This window comes from Chaetodon trifascialis, chromosome 1 (assembly GCF_039877785.1).
Source record: "Chaetodon trifascialis isolate fChaTrf1 chromosome 1, fChaTrf1.hap1, whole genome shotgun sequence".
Taxonomy (NCBI): Eukaryota; Metazoa; Chordata; class Actinopteri; order Chaetodontiformes; family Chaetodontidae; genus Chaetodon; species Chaetodon trifascialis.
This window is the reverse complement of record NC_092056.1, coordinates 28,687,949-28,707,735: the sequence shown is the minus strand read 5'-3', so window position 1 is coordinate 28,707,735 and position 19,787 is coordinate 28,687,949. Positions and strand designations below refer to the sequence as shown.

At 42.3% G+C, this 19,787-nt stretch overlaps 1 protein-coding gene across 4 annotated transcripts in view; it reads left to right on the top strand.

Annotated features, from left to right (window-relative positions):
• Window positions 1-14,216, top strand: part of dpy19l3 (dpy-19 like C-mannosyltransferase 3) — a 57,539-nt gene extending 43,323 nt beyond the window's left edge. For all 4 annotated transcript variants that reach the window (XM_070959931.1, XM_070959955.1, XM_070959948.1 and 1 more), the window contains 3 exons: window positions 169-301; window positions 11,997-12,155; window positions 13,827-14,216. In XM_070959931.1, coding sequence (XP_070816032.1) covers window positions 169-301; window positions 11,997-12,155; window positions 13,827-14,030 — 496 coding nt within the window. In that variant the 3' untranslated portion in view covers window positions 14,031-14,216. The remainder of the gene's footprint in view (window positions 1-168; window positions 302-11,996; window positions 12,156-13,826) is intronic.
• Window positions 14,217-19,787: the final 5,571 nt, after the last annotated feature.

Sequence of the window (19,787 nt, the reverse complement as noted above, 5' to 3'; positions counted from 1 at the left end):
TTTTTTCCCCTTTTCTCTCTTCTCGTTTTTTAGCACTCACTCACAGAAAGCTCGAAGACACACTGTGTTCATCAAAAGCTTTTTATGGTATATATTATCTACAGTATGTATTTATAGCGGGTGAATGATGTGTCCTCTTTTCTTCTTCTTCTCTCTGTGTGTCCACAGCACAAAGACCCCTAAGCAGGCTGTGTTTGCAGGCAGCATGCAGCTGCTGGCTGGCATCAAGCTGTGCACAGGCAGAGTTCTCACCAACCATCCCCATTATGAAGATAAAGACCTGCGGGAGAGGACCAGACAGGTACTGTAGCTGCACTATACCATCAGCCATGCACGGGGGTGTGGGCACTACCAGAGGGGCAGCAAAATAACGCAAACACAATAAATGGAACATTTCAACTTTGAAGTAAATGGATGGTGATTACAGTGTCAGCAGTACAAATGAGCCTTGTTGATTTGAATGCCGCTTAGCAGCATGTGGGGAGTGGGAGCCATTACTCCGTGTTAAGACACGACGCGAGGCGAACTTTAGAGGTGGCGATTGCATTCAAAGACAATGGAGAAACCTAAGTAGAGGCAAAATTTGCCTGAGTTGGTATGAACTGACACCAAGACTCTGTGACCCTGTGCAAGGCCAAAATGTTGAGTGGAAACATTCGGGCATGGCATCTGGAGTTTCTGGTGAGTTCAGAGTTCAGTCAGAGGCTGAGCTGAACACACACACACACACACACACACACACACACACACACACACACACACACACACACACACACACACACACACACACACACATGCACTATTGGCATATCCGTTGCTGCCTAGCTAACAGCTAACATCTGAACAGTTGGTAAATTGGCTGTTTGATGCCAATTAACATAAACAGTCCATCACTCAGATTCAGAGAAATGATATGAGAAAAGTGCTTCATTTTCTGTCAGTGTGTAGGATCATATGTAATAGTAGTCTCATATGAGTTATGTAGCCAAGAGTATAACTGAAGGAGTATGGAAATGAGTATCTAGAGGGACCTCTTATGTGCATGTATGTATGATGTGTGTGTGAGTGGAGGTGCATTTGAGGGAGAGGGGTTCAGCTCTGGCCTATAAATTTGTGTTTTACTATGACTCAATTTCATCCTCTAATACTGCAGTGCTTTTCCCAAGTTTGAATGATCTGATCGTAAACTTTATTCAACTGTAATTTTAGTTTGATCTGGTCATTACCTGAGAGCGTCGTTCATTCTGGGCCTTTCATAGAGCTCTGCGGTTTGAACTGAGGTGTTGATAAATTGTAGATCCTTCAGTAATGATATGACTTCAGGAGTATGTGGTAGCATTTCTCCTATCTATTGCACATTTGATTGTTACAATGCACTTCATTACTGTCGGTTATGTTTACACTATAGCCTATTATCATTGAACCCATGCGCTGACAGTGAAACTGGGGTCATACTGATCTTTTGGGAGGATTTGGATTCGTTCCATCTTGTTCGTTCTTCTTGGAGGTCTGTCATAAATGGTGTAAAGTTACTTGTAAAAAGGCTATCTAGGTCTGTGAAATGTTTATCCCTGAATATCTGATTTTAGATGTGATTTTGAAATTGAGTTTTTTGATCTCGGCATCTGAAGTTGTTTTTTCGAATGGGAACATTTGGGATTTGGACCAGCTGACTGAGAGGCTAGAGAGTATGTCTGATTGTGGACTGCATTCTGTGAGTCTTCAGTTTGTAAGGTATGTCGGCTATTTTGTTGGCCTGTAGGCTGTTTCTGTGTTCTACTAGTGTGGTCTGGAATCTGGCGATGTTCCTGTTATGTCTTACAGAGTTTGTAGATGGTTCAATAGAAAGAGGGAAGAGCAATGGACATAATCGATATCCTTGCCTTTTTTGACCGCCTGTGATGCAAACAGGTTGTCAGCTCGACAATTTCTAAGTACTGATGCAGTCAGCTTTATAATTTACGTAAATGAAGTTCTATAGAACCAGTTCAGAACAGAAAAGAAAGGGCGGGGTCAAAGGTCTTCTGTACATTCAAAGTTGAGATGGCTGATGGGTTTGAATTGTTCAGTGTTCATGTCGGGGTGTTGAGTATGGGGTAAGGTTACTGTCAAAAGTTTTGTGCGTGCACACATAAAAATTGAGCACGTATTAAAAATGTGTGCGTGTTAGTCTGTAGTTGTGCATAAATAAAAAATTTGTTAACTCTTGTTTAAGTCAAATCATGCATAGATTATGCAGTGTATAAATTATCTGTGAGAATGCAACTCGTAAAGTTACAACTTTCCAAAATGACAAATACGGATTGCAGTTTACGGACATACGCTTCCTTCAGAATGAATACGAATCTGACAAGCGCGAAGTAACTGTTAAAGCTACGTCACGAGGTCACAGGCATTATGTATCGAGTGGAAGATAACATCGATTCTACAAACTGCGCATGCGTGAAAGATGGCGGCGGCGAGGCATTTGGAGCAAAGTCATTGGCCGTTTCTCAATACCAAGTACGCCAAGTTCGGACTTAAGAACTTGGCAGTTCGGACTTAGCAAATTCAACTTGGGAGTACAGTGTCTCCAGGGCGGGAGAATGCAGGACCGAGTAAATTTTAAACTACGCGCTATCGTGATGAATCGACCACAGATTTTAAGTTTTAACATCCACTTTCTCACATAAAATAATCTTAAAACCACATCCCGTACTACTAAAACAGCAGTATTTCGAAACTTGTAACTTATAGTTGTGAGATACATGGTTGCCCCAAGTCACCATCCGATGCATCCTCGATAAAATGGGAGGGGCAAGAACACATCCGGGTATTTGAGTGTACTTCGAGATGCAGACTTTTGAATTGGAACAGTACTTGGACTCAGAGTGATGACGTTTCTCAAGTACACAAGAACACAAGTACAGAAAAGAACACATATTGAGAAATGGGCAAATACGTAATTTCAAATTGTTTTAATATCATTTTCTTACTGCATTGGTCTCGGGAACTGACTCAAAGTGTACATCGCGGAAACACTGCTAAACTAGGTTAACCATGACCCAGCTGGTCTAAAACACGTCGTCTGGGTTGTTACCCTCACCAATATGAGACAGATGTACACTTTGAGTCAGTTCCCGAGACCAATGTAGTAAGAAAATGATATTAAAACAATTTGAAATTACGTACTTGACTTTGCTCCAAATGCCTCGCCGCCGCCATCTTTCACGCATGCGCAGTTTGTAGAATCGATGTTATCTTCCACTCGATACATAATGCCTGTGACCTCGTGACGTAGTTTTGACAGTTACTTCGCGCTTGTCAGATTCGTATTCATTCTGAAGGAAGCGTATGTCCGTAAACTGCAATCCGTATTTGTCATTTTGGAAAGTTGTAACTTTACGAGTTGCATTCTCACAGATAATTTATATACTGCATAATCTATGCATGATTTGACTTAAACAAGAGTTTACAAATTTTTTATTTATGCACAACTACAGACTAACACGCACACATTTTTAATACGTGCACGATTTTTATGTGTGCATGCACGAAACTTTTGACAGTAACCTTACCCCATAGTTGAGCCAGTTGAGAACATTTCTCGGTGCGTGCTTGTTGTAATTCTTCATTTTTGATTGTTGAGATCAATAGTTAGTGTTGGAGGGGAGAAACTTTGTTGAACAAGCATTATTTTAACAGCATCACATTTAGATCCATTCATCACACTGGTATTATTTCTTTGTTACTTTATGTATTTGTGCACATTCTGTACCACAGGCACGGCCCCGCAGTAGAGCCCCACAGTAGAGGCTGATTTCAGGAATCCTGTGGATCATGTGATCCCTGTGGGACTGAAGTCAGTTTCACTGTTCATCATGTGACTGAACATTAAAAGAAGTCAAACAGAATGCTCGTCCCTCTGTCAGTCATTACTGTCTCTTGGCATCATTAAAGAAAGGTCCTGCAGGAATCATGCGAGCCTCAGACCAACAACCAGCGATTGCTGACTTCTGAATTCAAGTTTCTCTCGTTACCGCACTAAGACTACCAAGTCAGCTCATCGTAAAAGACTTCAGCCAAACTTGTCTGAAGCAAAATAATACTCACCTCTGGTTCGTTCAAAATAAAATACGTTGCGTGGCTCTACATGCTGTTTTTACCCTGTTTTGCTTGTTTACTCGCAGATTGCTGATATATTCATTAAGTCGCCCACTCCATGCATATCAGATTTGCTCATTTATTTGCCAAACCTTAATATAATACACTAAACAATGAGCAAACAGTGTAATTTCCTTATTAGTGTACTTAATAGAATGGAGTGTGATATTAATGCAGTGGTTTAGAATAAACCTTGGAATTTTTAATCAGGTTGAAAGTGTTTTGTTGTTTCGCAGGCTGCTCCATTTGGTTCTGGTGTGAAGCAGTTTTTTGTACTAGTTTCTGAAGCATCCTCAGTGTATAATTGGTCCGTTCTCTTAGTCTCCTTCTCCAGTGTCTCTTCTTCTTGGAGCTCTTGTTTCTTGTTTCTTGTTTTATGGGATTATTCATCTTTCAGCCGTTTCTCATAAATTACAAGCTGATGTTTTGGGGGTGTTGTTAAATATAAGGAAGCGTGCCCATTCCTGCTCAAGAGAGTCAATAAAAGTCTTTAAGTAATGTATTATTAAAGCACCATCTGGGAGGGTGATCTGTTGCTCGGGTAACACTTACAGGAGCCTGGTCTGAGACTGAAATACTGTGGATTGTTGAGTCAGTGATTTTATGTAGAATAGAACTCTTAATGCTCATGTTTCATCAGATACCTCATTCACAGCTCATAAAGCCATGCAGTAACATTCAGCTCCATAAATTTAAGTTATCCTTTATTGATCCCGTAGGGGAATTCGTTCACTGCATTGAACCCATCCTAAGTATTAGAGCAGTGGCCAAAGGCTCTGACAGCAGAATGAACCTAACACACTGTGCATGTTGTTTGATGTTGGGGGAAAGTAACGCAAACACAAAGAGGAAATGAGCGTTTTTGATGTACAGCTTATCACGAGCGAGACCTGCCCGAGTCGAGTGTCCTTCTCTTCCTTTTTTAGATGATTGATGGGAAACGTTGGGATGTTTTCTGCCTCTTCATGATTGCAGGAGGGTACTGTCTGTAATCCAAACGGCTTCCCTTTAAGTGTGTCTCTAAAGCTTCTGACAAAATCTTGTTGCGATCACTGGGTGAGATCTGATGTTTTCCTGGTGAGTCCCGGTGCTTTGAGTGCTGGGATAGCTTTTTTTGTCTTTCACGGTGGAGACAGTAACGTCTGTCTCCACCGTGAAAGACAAAAAAAGGCACAGTGAAATGAAAACTATGTGTGTGTGTATGTTTACATGAATTTATCCTGTAAAATATGATCATATAAAACCACACTTTACTATTATCTAGTGTGGGTAGCTAGCACAGTGATGTCATAGGACGTGTGTTTGGATTTCAGCTGGCAAAAAAATGGGCTTTCATTTTTAAATAATGTGGCTGAGGATGAATGTATCTTTTCAACCCTCAACCTATTTTATTTCATAGTACAATCGTGATAGAAATAATATAAAATGCTGATAAAGCTCCTCACATCACTGCATCAATCCAACACTAACACTTCACATTTAATTCTACTGTATCTCACGTCACAGCTGGTCACATCGCACCACAGCGTTTACGCCCTTATGCATTTCACCCAGCAGAACATGAAACACCACATTTGTCAGTGACATACTGGATCAATGAGCTGCTGTAATCCAACATGTCCCACACGAACAGAATACCAAGTTATAATCAGGCGGTGTGAAGTGTATGTGTTGCGGTGTGGGGTTACTGCACCAGCCTGGTGTCATTTATGCGTAATGGCACTGCACTCTGGCTTAGCAGGCTGCACATCAACATATGTGTCCTTCAGATGGCTGCAGAGATTAAATGAATTGAATAAGCATTCTCTTCATACAGTATAAATCACCCGTGGACAACAGATACTCATTCTATAGATAAATGCAGACTGTTCTTGCATTTTGATGCCCATTTAATTGAATCTACTGTTTGGATAGCGATTAATTAACATGGTTTGTTTAGATTTTCAAGCATTAGTCCGTCATTGCTGCTCATTTGCTCCGTGTATTTAGTTTCCTCTTGTTGACGAAATCACCAGACTCGCTGCAGATTGACTACTTTTTTCAGCTCAAAGCCCAAGACCCAGTTTTCCAGACCCCCCCACCTACTGTATAAGCACCTCTCCTCCATCTGTGCATCAGGCATGTAGTTTATCCATCATGTTTTTGGTGCTTGTCCCCTCGTGCTTCGTTAATCCCTTTGAAGGTAAGTTTGTGTCTCACAGATCTTGACTCAAGGTTGACCGGAATTTCAAAAATCGCTCCTCTATTAAGTTGCTAAGTTGTCATTATTGTGCCTTTCAATTCTCTTGCCTGTATTTCAAATGTGCTGGCGGTGAATTTGAGTGCAGATACCTCAAAGCTCAAAGTATAGAGGATGTCTGGTTTATTCATATTTTCAAGGTATTTAATTTTCTCTTAATTTGTCTCTTTTTTCTCGCCTTTCCAACACCAAAAACAGAAGAGCAAGTGTATATGAAATGTATTAGACAGTATGCTTATCTGCTCCAATGTAAGCACTTCCTCTCAAAGGCTTCACCTTGGTCTACTGTTGCTTGGATTGTACCTTGTGTGTATGACGTCCATACAAATGAGTAAATGTAGAAAAAAAAAAAAAAAGACTCACGCCTGGCTAACTAGCTTGCTTGGCTGCCTCCTAAAGTCTCTCAGTTATTTACAATGCCAGGAAGCACATCATTAGCTGAATTCATTCTTTTGTGAGTTCATGGATCGTGGTGAGAAAAACCCTGTTCATGACTGCCACATCCACAGCGTCGTATTTTCTGATTGTGTGCAAGCTGTCCTAGATGCTGTTAGCGGCTAGGCTATCGCTAGCAGCTCTGTTCTTCTTTTCTTTGGATGTGGGGAAGGTTACACTCCAGCAACATCACCAACACTTCCTGAGAAAATAATTCTTTTTCTGAAGGCCTTTTCTCTGATAAACTTAAAGGTAAGAACATGCAAAAAATATCAAAATAGTCTACAAAATGTATGTAAGCTAAGCAACCAAAGATTTGTTACCATACTTGTGATAATAGGACAAACAAGCTGTAGTCTGCATTACAAGAACATGATGTGTAGATGTCTACATGCACTGACTGGTGAGGATGTTGACTTTATGAATGTGACAAGAAGCTTTAGCCTCAGTGATTTAGCACAATATTACGTATGTACGTACACGTTACATATGTAGCCATCAAGTGCACATTCATGGAACTAACCTTAGCTTCATCAGCTAGCTAGCTATAACTGTTCTTCCAATCACACCTTCACCATTAGAAATAAGAAAGCTGCTCTGTCTGAAATCAAGGAATGTTATTTCAAAAATGACGCCACAAAGATGAATTCCATCAAATATAATTGTGGAATGACATTCATTTGGCGATGTGACCATGGTGGCATTGGAGGAGGGTGTGGTAGGGATTGGTTTTTGGGCTCATTTTGACCGCTGGAGTGGTGTTTCTATCTTTTGGCTGCAATCTTTTGTCCTCAAGCATTCAGTGGACGAGCTGACGGATGTGTGACAGCTCCGACTGCCAAAGTTGCCATGATGTCTGCTTTCCTCCAGACCCTCTCCTTTCTGCTGATGTCTCTGTATTCATGGTGCCAGAAAACCCTGAAAAACCACAAATTTTCACCCAAGCTGAAACATTTTCAACTCCACCAGATGTACTCTGTCTCTGCCTGAATTTTTGGTGCCCAGAGCAACATTTCTTGTTTGTCTCTGTTCTCATATTTCTATTGACCTTGTTGCAACTACACAGCCTGTAAATATTACTTTGTGCTGTAAAAATGCAATTGAGCAACAGCATTCACTACTTGTCTGTGGTCAGCTGAGGTGTATGGACATTGTATATGACCTCAGATCTGTTCCTTCTGTTCACAAGAACATTTTCATTCCTCACTTTGACTGTTGAACTCAGTTTGACATCAGACCTGAATGTTACATCAGCCCCTGTCCCTCACTCAGAAGAAGACCAAATCAAAGCTCCTCTGCTGTAGTAACTGGAACAGGTTTTAAGTCTACCTACACATTATTTAATGCCTTTTTTGCCCTCGGTAGCCATTATATTGTAGTAATATACATGTACTAGCTGTAGATATTATTTTGGGACTAGAATGGAAGTCAGAATGTTCTGCCTTTTTTCAGTACTTGCTGTAACTCTAATGACAGCTTTTGTCCCCCACATATAAATCTACTGCTGAAAACACATCGCCTCACCCACCCATGTCACTCACCTCCATGCTAATGTCTTGCATGAGAGACCAGAGAATTGTCTGAAAACGAGGGCCAGTGACCTGCAGTGATTGTGTGGCTGAGTATTGGATCAAATGCACTGAGTACAATGTGCATCCATTAAGTGAACTGAATAGCAGCAGAAGAAAAATGGAGCCTAAAAACGCTGTGCTCCGGTAAAGGAGAGATGAATGGTGGCGCTCGCACTTAAGTGCATCTTATTAATGTATGTGATGTATGAAATACAGTCGAAGAGTGTTTTTTTTGTTTTTTTTTTTGTTTTCTGCTAATGGGGATGCAAAAGGTTTTCTATGCCAGTCATGGAGGAAGCCACTTTTCACACCCAGCAGAGCAAATTAAATGTTTCCATTTGATTCTGTTTATTTACAAATGACATGTGTTACGGTTTGTGTGGCAAAAGCACAGCCAGGACCCAGGTTGCAGAGAGAGAGTAACAGAGTTTCTTTTTTCAAAAACAAAGTGCAAACAATAGAGCAATGAAAATCACCACTTGGGGAAAAAGGCAATGTAAGCCGCAAAAGACTAAACTAAAAAATGCAATACTGCAAGCCTAAATGAGAAACTGTAGAAAAAACATAAAGTCACCAAAATGAGGAAAAACTAGAAATTCTCTAGAAACAAAAAATCACCTTAACAGGGAAAATGGTACAATAAACAATAACTAAGTAAACACGAGAATATGCTGGAGCTGGAAGCGAGGAAAGAGGCAAGGCAAACAGCGTGGCGAGACGCGTGAGAGAAGACCAAGGAAAATCTTCCTGAGCAGGTGGAGGAGCTGGCTGAAGTAGCCAGCGGCTGATGAGCTGATGCCGCTCAGGTGTGTCTCCGAAGTGGCCAGGGAATCGGCCCCACCTCCCTCCACGAGGAGAGCGAGAGGAGAAGAGAGAAACAGAGGGAGGATGGAAAATACAAGCAGGGCGAGAGACAAAACACCGCACAAAATCGAGACCACAACAGACATGATTTGTTATGGCTCGTTCAGACAGGAGGCAGGAGCTTGGCTGTTCACACCAGAAGTGCAAGCTTCCTCTCTCTCTGTGCGTGTGTTTAGACACACCTGACAAATGTCTGTAATGAGTACAAAATTTTAAAAAAATGGTCACAGACAGCAGAGATGCTCTGTCTAATAAATGCAGTGTTTGGGCAGATATTCAGGAGAGCAGCGAGGAGAGGAGAGGGCCAATCAATGGAACATCAGAAGGTTTGGCACGCATGGGATGCATATTTCATCATTTATCAGAATCAGATCGTTTCTATCATAGGCAATACACTGTATCTTTGACATCATTTATAATAGATTGTCAGGCTGTTTTTCTTGCCAGATTCAGACTAAATACAGCCGACACTGAAACTCTTGCTGCAGATAGCGAGCCAGCTGCGGGTCTCTGCGCTGCGTGCCTCCTGTCTGAGCAGCCCAACGGGTTATCACAGGCGCTGAAAGGCAGCAGGCAGCGCTTCCACCTCCTGTCTGAACCCGGTGTTAAATGTCATGAAACTGATTTCAAACCCAGATATTTTTCTTTTCTCTCGTTGCACAGTGTCTTCATTGGATTTTTCTTCCCTTTCACCTTGGCATGGCCATCGTCATTACACGTTCAGCCTTTGTGTTACTCTGATATTGACTGGATTCTAAGAATTTGAAATACAAAACTCGACGTCCAAAACACTGACTGCAAAAAGTGATTCAGGTTAAAAAACAGGCTTGAAACAGAAGCGCACACAACAGACGGAAAACACTGGAGCAAGTTATCTCAGCTATTATTTATTCTGCTTCGGCATACTGTGTGGGTCTTCTTCACAATGAGCAGACAGTAATGTGTGGACCATCTCTTGGGTAGTCGAGCCTATGCTCTGCCTCCCAGTGGGAAGTCGGCCATGCTGAGCTGCTGGCGAGGCCTGAGCTTAGTGTGGAGCTCGTTAATGATCCACAGCGCCGGTGCAGAGCTTCTGGATGGTGAGTGTGTGCATGTGTGGTATTGAGGAGGAACACTGTGTAAATGCATTTTCAAACATTTGTAAGAACCTTAATGATGTTTCCAGTTCTTTTGTGGGCTTGTCACTACAAACTAATTCATTAGTGGACATAGACTGCAGTTCTTGTTAGCTATATGCTTTTTTTCCCCCTCCTTCTCTGAATTAATTCACATACCGAACAGCCTTACATTCTGCATTGGAAGCAACCGTCCGGCCTCAATTTGTGTAAAAATGGGTCATAAATATGTTGTTTCATTTTCAAAGGTCTATGCTAAAACAGTGGGTCAGTGAAGTTTTGAAGCAAACTTGCCTCAAACAAGATGAAATGCTGCATTTGTTGGGGACGATTTTCAGCGGCTGATGAATACAATTTTGAAGGGACAGCAAGTATTCACAGCAGCAGGACATTGTCTGTGGGTTTGACTTGAAATAAGCTACTGCGTGTGTGTAAATGGCCGTGAAGTAAAATGCCACCCAGTGCAGCGGTGTGGCTCGTAGATGTGTTTTTGATTGGACAGCAATGAAGCTCTATGGCACAGAGGAATTACATACGGTATATATCAGGCTTTACACACACTCAGCTTACTGTTGGTTTGGGTCTTTTCTTGTGATTTGTGGATAATTAGAGACATGTAGAATATCACCAGACTCGTCTTTTCAAAGTTGGTGCCCGCAATATGAAAACATCTGAGTGACCTGTGCAGGTAACAGGTTTGAGCATGCACTGCAAAATCACTCCTCCACCTGTAGTTTTTACTATTATACATGTTTGCTGGAGTTTTGGACATTACCCTGAAAAAAGCAATTCTTAAAAGAAAAAATGAATTAAATTAATTTAAAAATGTGGTATTTTAAGCAGTAATGCACATGCCCAAACATTATTTTCCTGTTCCTTTGTGGGTGTTTGTGAGAGAAAGGTATAATGCATGAATTTCTCACTCTCAGAACTTTGACGTTGTTATAACATGGCACTTGCACATAGCGCACTGCAAAGGAAATCACAGTCACACCCAAGATCATTATTTGGTGTGTGAACATTCATGTGCCACTTCAGTGTTCCACACCTCATTTAAACCTGAAGCTTGTTCTTCCAGTGCCTACAGGCTGCTCAGTGTGTCACTGTAAGATAAGATATACCTTTATTAGTCCCACAGTGCAGAAATTTTAGGTATTACAGCGGCAAAGTGGATAGCAAAAATAGAGGGCATCAGTAAAAAGACATTAAATATCAAACAAGCAATATAAACAATATAAACAAGGAATATAAAAATATGAACAACAGGTACTGATATTGCAAATTGTAAATGTGTGTAATGGTTAAAAACAGTTTCTGGAGTCAGAGATCTGTTTTGTTAAACAACTTTGTTTTTGTTCTCACTCTGATTTTGTTTCACTCATAATTGCTTTTCTTCAGATTCTTTCAGTAAACACATCATAATTGAATCTAAAACAACTTTCATCAAAACTGTAATTCAGAAAATAAATGTGGCTGGTAATTGAGTTCCAGGAGAGAAGTTTTCTCCCACCAACAATACCGGTGTTAAATTATGAAGCCAGATGATCTTTAGGCCAAAAGAAAGCAATCAAAAATCCACACAAGCCAAATAAATCTACTTCCATTCTCTGTGTGTGTGTGTGAGAGCAGGTGTATCAGGTGTATGCTCGCCGCTCCCCGGAGGAAGTCCATAGCATCCTGAGGGCCGCCGGGGCCGACTACGTGGTGTTGGAAAACAGCATCTGTTACGAGCGGAGGCACAGGCGAGGCTGCAGACTGCGGGACCTGCTCGACCTGGCCAACGGACATGTGGGTGGCATTTATTTAACATGACTCACTGTGTGTGTGTGTGTGTGTGTGTGTGTGTGTGTGTGTGTGTGTGTGTGTGTGTGTGTGTGTGTGTGTGTGTGTGTGTGTGTGTGTGTGTGTGTGTGAGAGAGAAGCAGACCCCTCTGCCAACTCCTGTGACTTGGCGAAAGCTCTCAGCTTCCACAAAGATCAATAGTCTCACTTCTCATCTGCACGTCACTGTCTCTCACTCTCTGGCTGTCGCACCCTCTCGTTCCCCTCCCCCTCCCTCCCCCCCTCCCCCTCCTCAGTTTGATGTTGAATGCTGCACGCTGGCTATTTAGATTACCAGAGGCGAGACAAGCTTCAGTCTGGCTGTCTTGCTCAGTGTGGTGTAAGACACATGAAACACAGTCAGTGTGGCTGTGTGTGTGTGTGTGTGTGTGTGTGTGTGTGTGTGTGTGTGTGTGTGTGTGTGTGTGTGTGTGTGTGTGTGTGTGTGTGTGTGTGTGTGTGTGTGTGTGCGCGTGTGACAGTACATATCACACAGCAAACACAACTTCTGACATGTCGACAGCTTTATTGAAGGAATGCTGGGTTTGCTCCTGTCTGTCCTTTTCTTTCTCTCTTACTTTCTTTTGTTTTCTTTGTTGCACTGTTTTGTTTTCTCACAACCCTGATTCCAAAAAAGGAAGGCTGTGTTAACATAAATAAAAACAGGATGCGACAATTTGCAGACGAGCTGAGTCTGCCAATCCATTAACAAAGTCCCTGTAGCTTACCTGCCCTGTCTTAACTTCATGACAGAAATGGATGTGACAGTTGAAACCGTTGATTTGAATTCTGCTGCTGTCTCTCTTCTAACAGCAACAGGTGTTGTTGTTTTTATGTATTTTATGTGTTAACTTTAAGGGTTTTTTCCTGAGTAGTTGTATATGAAAATGAAATGACCCCAACAGCTTCTGATTTCTAATATCCAAGGCCAAAGCTCAAAGGCCACATGAGGCTTCTAAAGTCACTGAAAACATCTTTTGAAATCTTAATCTTCCCCTATAATATCAAATATTCATGACTAAATAAGCTACAATCAGTTAAAGTTTGGAGGGGGGAAAAGGATCCATTGATATTATTTATTAGGAGTTTAACAGTGAAAAACTCCTCAGGACTGCACAGTGTGCCACGATCAGCGTCCTGTTAGGCCTTTATAATGATCCTTTAATACTGATGATCAGAATCTTGTTCATGTGTTTGTTCTTTGTGAGCCTAACAAACCTAAATAACCGTTTTCTAGTATCTATGTCCAGTTTCTTTTTAGGCTCATGAGTTCCAAGAAAATCGATCCATCAACCCAGAATCTCTGTGCAGTTCAAGTCCCCGGAGTCCCTCTTTAGGGGCACCATCTTTACATTTGATGCTAAAATAATTTGCCATGTTAGGCATTCTTTCAAATTCAAAACTGCGAGCAGATGCTTTAGCAATTTAGCCATTTAAAATATATAAATAAGGAAAATCCTACAGGAGTTGCTGCTGGATCCAGCTGGCAGGAGTGCAAAGTGAAACCAGAGGCTGTGAGAGGCTGTCCATCACCCTGCTGGTGATTTATCTGAAGCAACTATATCTCACATGCATTGATTAACATGCCGTCTCTCTTGTCGCTGCTGCCGCTGACATGCTCATCTTCTGTACCATCAGATCATGGATGGACCGGGAGAGAATGATCCGGACCTCGTCTCCGCCTCCCACCCTCGATTTTGTGAGGCCATCAAGACGGACACAGCGGCTTACGCCTCTCTGTTCACCAGAACGTTCCAGAACAAAACCTTCCACGTGTACCGGGTCAAGAAGAAACGCAAGAAAAGTGCCAGGAGCTCATCAGAGCCCAGCGCAGCTCAGTAGCAAGAACAGAAAGAGGCCAGAGGGGAGAGAGGCAGAGCAGAAGAAGAAATAAAAGCACTGAATCCTCAGTGTTCCTCAGCCTCTTCTCTGCACTGTGCCCAGCTGTGATCATGCCCATTATTTTTTTAACACATGGCTCTGTGAACTGTGGTGTTAGGGCAGTGGGCTGGTTCAGGCTTGGGGCTGCATTGTTTTAGTTAGTGGAGTGTGGAAGCACCTATAGGGGTCCTGCTTTGGGCTGCTCTGTCTCCACCCGCCCTGCCCGCCCTCCTCCCAGCTCTCACTGCTGCAGATGAGCAAACACAAACAACTATTAGACCTCTAAGCAGGGTCTGGAACACCACAAGCAGCCACTGTTAATTTAGTTTCAATTGAAGTAGTCCGTGTCATTTCTTCACAGCATCGTGAAATGAACACTATTCTATTCACTGCTACTTACTAATACTTTGAATTGTTGTTTCCTCTTTCATACAGCGTAGGCGTGATGTTCATCATGTCAGAATCCTGAAACACAGAATATTACATGTCTGCTGTTGAGCTCTTCAGTGCCAAATACGGAGAGAGAGGATTTGTGAAAACTTTTTTTTTTTTTCAAATTCAACCCTAATAGAAAGTTTTCTGAACTTTTATGAGCATTACATGTTTTTGTTAACACTGCAGTTCTGACACATCAGTTATAAAGGGGATAAAAGGTAGACATTAGTAGACACAAGGCATCAAATAATAACATGCACTCTGCCAGCAAGTTTTAATGTTCTACATTTGAACGGTTTGATTAAAAATGAAGTAATGGTCTCTTTGTTAATACCACATGGAATAAAATCATGGAAGACATCAAGTGGATTTAGAAATGTTCTGAATGTTTCTTTGACAAAACAGCTTTAATCAAGGTGCACTTAATTACCTTTGAGCTGCATTAGTGGCTGACCTCAGCTGTCATGGACAGAGATATGCTCGCATTCAACCTCAGTAGCTGTAAAAGCGTGGTCTCACCAGACAGTGGCAAAATCAATCTGCATGTCCTTGTGAAATATTTGGTTGTAGAAACTTGTTGCTTTAAGAACTTCTGGAAGGATTAATTGGTGAACGAGGCCACCGTAGCTGGCAGGCTAACGACTAACGCTAGCCGAGACGTGCAAGCGCTAGTCAGCCACAGTAGCTCCCAGAGCATCTCTGTTTTTCCTGTAGTGTGCCGGGGCATTTTGTTGGTGGGATTGAACATAATTTTATTCAATAAAGAGTTTATTAAAGAGAGAAAAATGAGCTTGTCAAGAAGCTTGCTTGCTTGGTAATGAGACAATTTTACAGTTTACTCAAAAGATTCATTTGTAGCACTGACTACAAACCACCTCCCTATTTAAGTAGACGAAGGAGGTTAAATAGAAGTACACGGTACCACACCGCTCTTCAGCCACAAGACCTTCTTCTGTTTTGAACCCTGCAGCTCTCCACTCCAAAGGTCACCATTGGCTTGCTGTTGGTTGCAGATTTGTGGCTCAAAGTTCAACAGAGTTGAAGCTGAAAAATTCATGGATTAACTTCATCCCTGTAAGCGAATGCACAGATCAAGGCCAATTTTGTGCATCTTTCATCCGTCCATCACAGCCTGCTGAAAGTGCTGTGGATGGAAAACATCCATGTCCATGAGAACAGAGCACACTGCATCCCCTGATGAAGGTCATGTATTGTTGAAAGCTCCAGAAAAAAACTGGAACTTGAGTTCGGATTTGTTGTTAAAACAGTCATGGGAGGAGAATCGTTGCAGGGTGGGGTGTCTGTGGGAATAAGTTGGACCATTAGCTTAACTCAGCCTGGTCTCAGACCAGTTAGCACTTTTTAGCAAGGCACATTTGGCTCCACAGTGATAGATGTTATCAATTACCGCTGCAAACAAAAACAAATAATTTAGTTAGTTTCGATTCCTGCCCTGGTGGAAACCGCTTCCACTGGTCCTTCAATGTGTTTTTGCTGTAAAACTGAGGTCAAAGCTGCTACCAAGTGGTATTTGTGACAGTGTTGTTGTTGTTGTTGTTGTTGTTGTTGTTGTGCTTGCTTTTGGCTCTGTGATTCTCATCAGCAGCAGCCTCAACCACTGTCTCTTCTCCCTCTCTCTCACACACACACACACACACACACAGCCACAAACACACATGAATAATGTAAGTGGCGAGGAAATTGCAGCAGGGTGACAACGATGCTGATTCCCCGCCGCAATCCAAAATAGTTTGTGAGAGAGAGGGGGCCAACACTTGCATATCAAACCAAGGCTTTGTGCTTGGGAAAGAAGGTGGGGAGGAGCAGGAGTGGGGAGGCCTTGCCTTGCCTAAACAGCAGCAGAGGATGGATGAGAGCGCAAGAAAGCATGGCTTCACAATGGCCCCAACCTCTTTCTCTTTTTCTTTTTCTTTATTTGAGGAGAGGAGGTGATAGAAAGGCTGGAGTTGTCTGTAATTATGGGCTGGCCAGTCAGGCTTTCTTGCCACAATGAGCAGTTATGTGCGTATGAGGCAGAGGCAGAGGCGCGCACAGACACACACACACACACACACGCACACGCACGCACGCACGCTCGCTCGCTCGCTCGCTCCCTCATCACACTCTATTAGTACAGTTAATAAGGACCTCTGTCTTTGATAACCCACACTCAGATGCATGAACACTGTTGCTTGGTGTCTGAAAACATGTTCGTTAACTGCGTGGCCTCAATGTAATGCATACCAAAGGGATCAGTGCAGAACACCAGCCCTTGCCCCCACCCCTCCACCCCCGGCTTCATATTGGATGTTTAATTTAGGAGATGTCTGATTGCTTTATTTGAGAGTGAAGTGATTCCATTATGTTTGCCTAATAAGAGTGTACTAATGTCATTTTTTTTTTTTCGGTATTAATTTCCATACATATTGGGATTAGTAGCTCATGCGGAGGCGCACCATCTGCCTATGTTTTTCTTTATGAAAGGAAGAAGACTTGAAAAAGGCCATTAACTTGCACGACATATAGAATTCAGCTCGGCACTCCATTTAGGCTCGTTTTCAAGGAACTGGTCGATGTTGCTGAAACAAATGCAGCCATTTGAATTCATAAGTTTGCCGTGGATGAACAGTTTGAGCAGAGAGAGATGAGGTGGGGGGTGGGGGCTGGTCTGATCCAAATCTGTATCTGTATTCTTTAAATTGAAACAACTTCCTGATACACTACATGGCCAAAAATCTGTGGACACCCTGTCATTACACATTGATTACACGTTCTGATCTCAGGGTTGTTCTCCAGCTTGTGACGCTGTGGACTGCCCCTCGTGCTGATTGGATTAGCTCATTTGCTGTTTAATTGGAGATGTCTTTCCTTGTCTCTGAGCACCTCAAGGACTTCTCATTCTTGTTGACGTCATGATGTTTTGACCTAACTCTTTTGTCGTTCTCCTGTTTTAGGATATTAGGTTTGAACACTTCTTTCTGCATCTTGCACCATGGTTTAATCTCTTTTTTGAATGTTTCTGATGCTCCTAGAAACTGAGACCCTGAAACACGATAATAAGGAACAAGTGGGAGAGAATCTGGGAAAAAATGTTCAAGTTTGGGTCGATATATCTCCCAGCATAATTGTGGTTTTGATCCATGTTTGAGGGTCTTCGATACTGAAGCATGGTTCAAAATATAAATTTACTCTTAATGTCACTATTTAGATAATTGGTTTTCATGATGAACTGCAGTTATGAAGCATGTGCCAGTCTTACACAAACCATGTGACATTCTCTGGATGTATCTAAGCAGATGATCACAGTGAGCCAGTGCCATGTCAATACATTGTACCTATTGATGACTGTGAGATGTCCACGTGGAGAATAACCGTGGGAATGAAATGTGTGAAGTGGGAACACTGTATACTGCACACTCAATGGCACTTCAGAGGTGATTGACAGCCAGCATGTAGGCCACTCTTGAGTGCACACTGAGATGAATGCGAAGAGGCGGTGCTCCTTAAAGGCTGCGTAACTGCTGAAGAGAAGCTCGTGTACCGTTTGATTTAACCAATAAGGACATCTGCCAATAGTGAACCCATCTGCTTCTGAGTTGGTTTGAAAGAGGAATGCTGTGTTGCGTCAGTGCCTTTGGTCATTTTCTCCATTTTGCTTGTTCTTTTCCCCAAGAATCCACTAAAATGTAGTACGGCTGGGTTTTCTACTGCAGGACATTTTACATATCCACAAACATCTGAACAAGTAAATGTTTGTTCAGCAGATGAAATTGTTCTCATCGTACATTATTGGTGGAAGACATATGTGAGATGCAGAGTGGAAATATTTTCCAATGCCATTGTTAGATTTCAGACACCACATGTTCAATGGCAGTATGATCAATAAAAGTGTTTTCTTCAACAATGTAAATTCCTTGTTTGTCATTATGTGAGGCCAGAACCTTCATTTCTTTCCCTCCATTTCTTTTATTTCTCCACTTTCATTTTTAGACGCAGTCACAATTCGGCAGTCACTGGTGCAAACAGATTTACTGAGAAAAAAAAGATCAAAGCAAATACAAAACACATAACTGTCCAAAGCTCAACTCATCACCATCATGATGACAAAAAAAAAAAAAAGATATGTTTGGTTTGATTTTTTTTCTCAGAAGCTGCACATTTTAAACCCACCTTTTCTTGACAAAAAGCAATAACTGTTATTAATCTATCTTTGTATTTACAAATGAGGTAAAAACATTAACTTTGTTCACAACATGTCTGCACCCAGAACACAACATTTAAGAAGCCATTATATGGTACAAATGAACGGTGGAGGGAAGTGAGTCGCTGCTTCTTACAGCTGCAGAGAGAAGTGAAGCATGAAGCGTCTTCATTCACCGCTCTGCCTGGCTCAGGCTCAGCCCTGCTCTACAGAGGAATAAAAAACAAGCATCCCTCTCTAGGAAACCCCCACTGCCTGTAAAAAAAGAAGAAAAGCCTGTGTGTCTTATTTCAGGCATCATCCCACAGCGTACTGCACCCTCACCTGACCGCCAAGTCTCTTATTTTTAAAAGCAGCATTGTTGCCTCCGCCTTTCACAAAATAGCATGTTTCTGGAAAGCCGCAATCTGGGAACTGACTCCTCTCATCCTTTTTGAAAGTACCCGCAATCCTTTGGTTTTTTCCAGCATGACAGCAAGCCATCAGGTCCTATTAGGATTAGTGGCCTGACGTGTTTTCACACACTCCTACCCTTTAACTGCTCTGTGCCGACAGGCTCGGCTCTGCCAGTGTGAAGAAGAATAAAAGGAGCACAGTGAGGTGCTGCTGCTACTTCTATACAGGCCTGAAATGTCAGGTGAAGCCAGGCTGGCTTTTTGGAGGATTAGATGGAGAGGGAGGAGGGGCAGGGTGAGGATGTACGACTTTTGTATTTATGGCATTTGCAACTAACCGCTTCTGCAGAAAACCATTACTCCCAGCATGTCCCCCCTCTCTGCGGCTGTCTGCGGAGCACCAGAGCTTCATGGTGCACTGGTGGCACATTTCGCCACAGACCCAGGCACTTGATTCGATGGCTCCTCTCTGCCTCCCTTGCTCATTTGCTCTCTGATTCCACCATCTACCCTGTAATCATTGCACTTATCAAAGGTGAGAAGAACAGGTCCTCTCCAGACTCCTCTTCCCCTTCGCTGCTCTTCATTGTTCTTTGCCTTTCGTTCTTTCTCGACAAATTGGTCTCACCGGTTCAAAAACAGCAGGCAGTATTTTCTTTCCTTTTTGTGGAGGGGGAAAAAGATCCA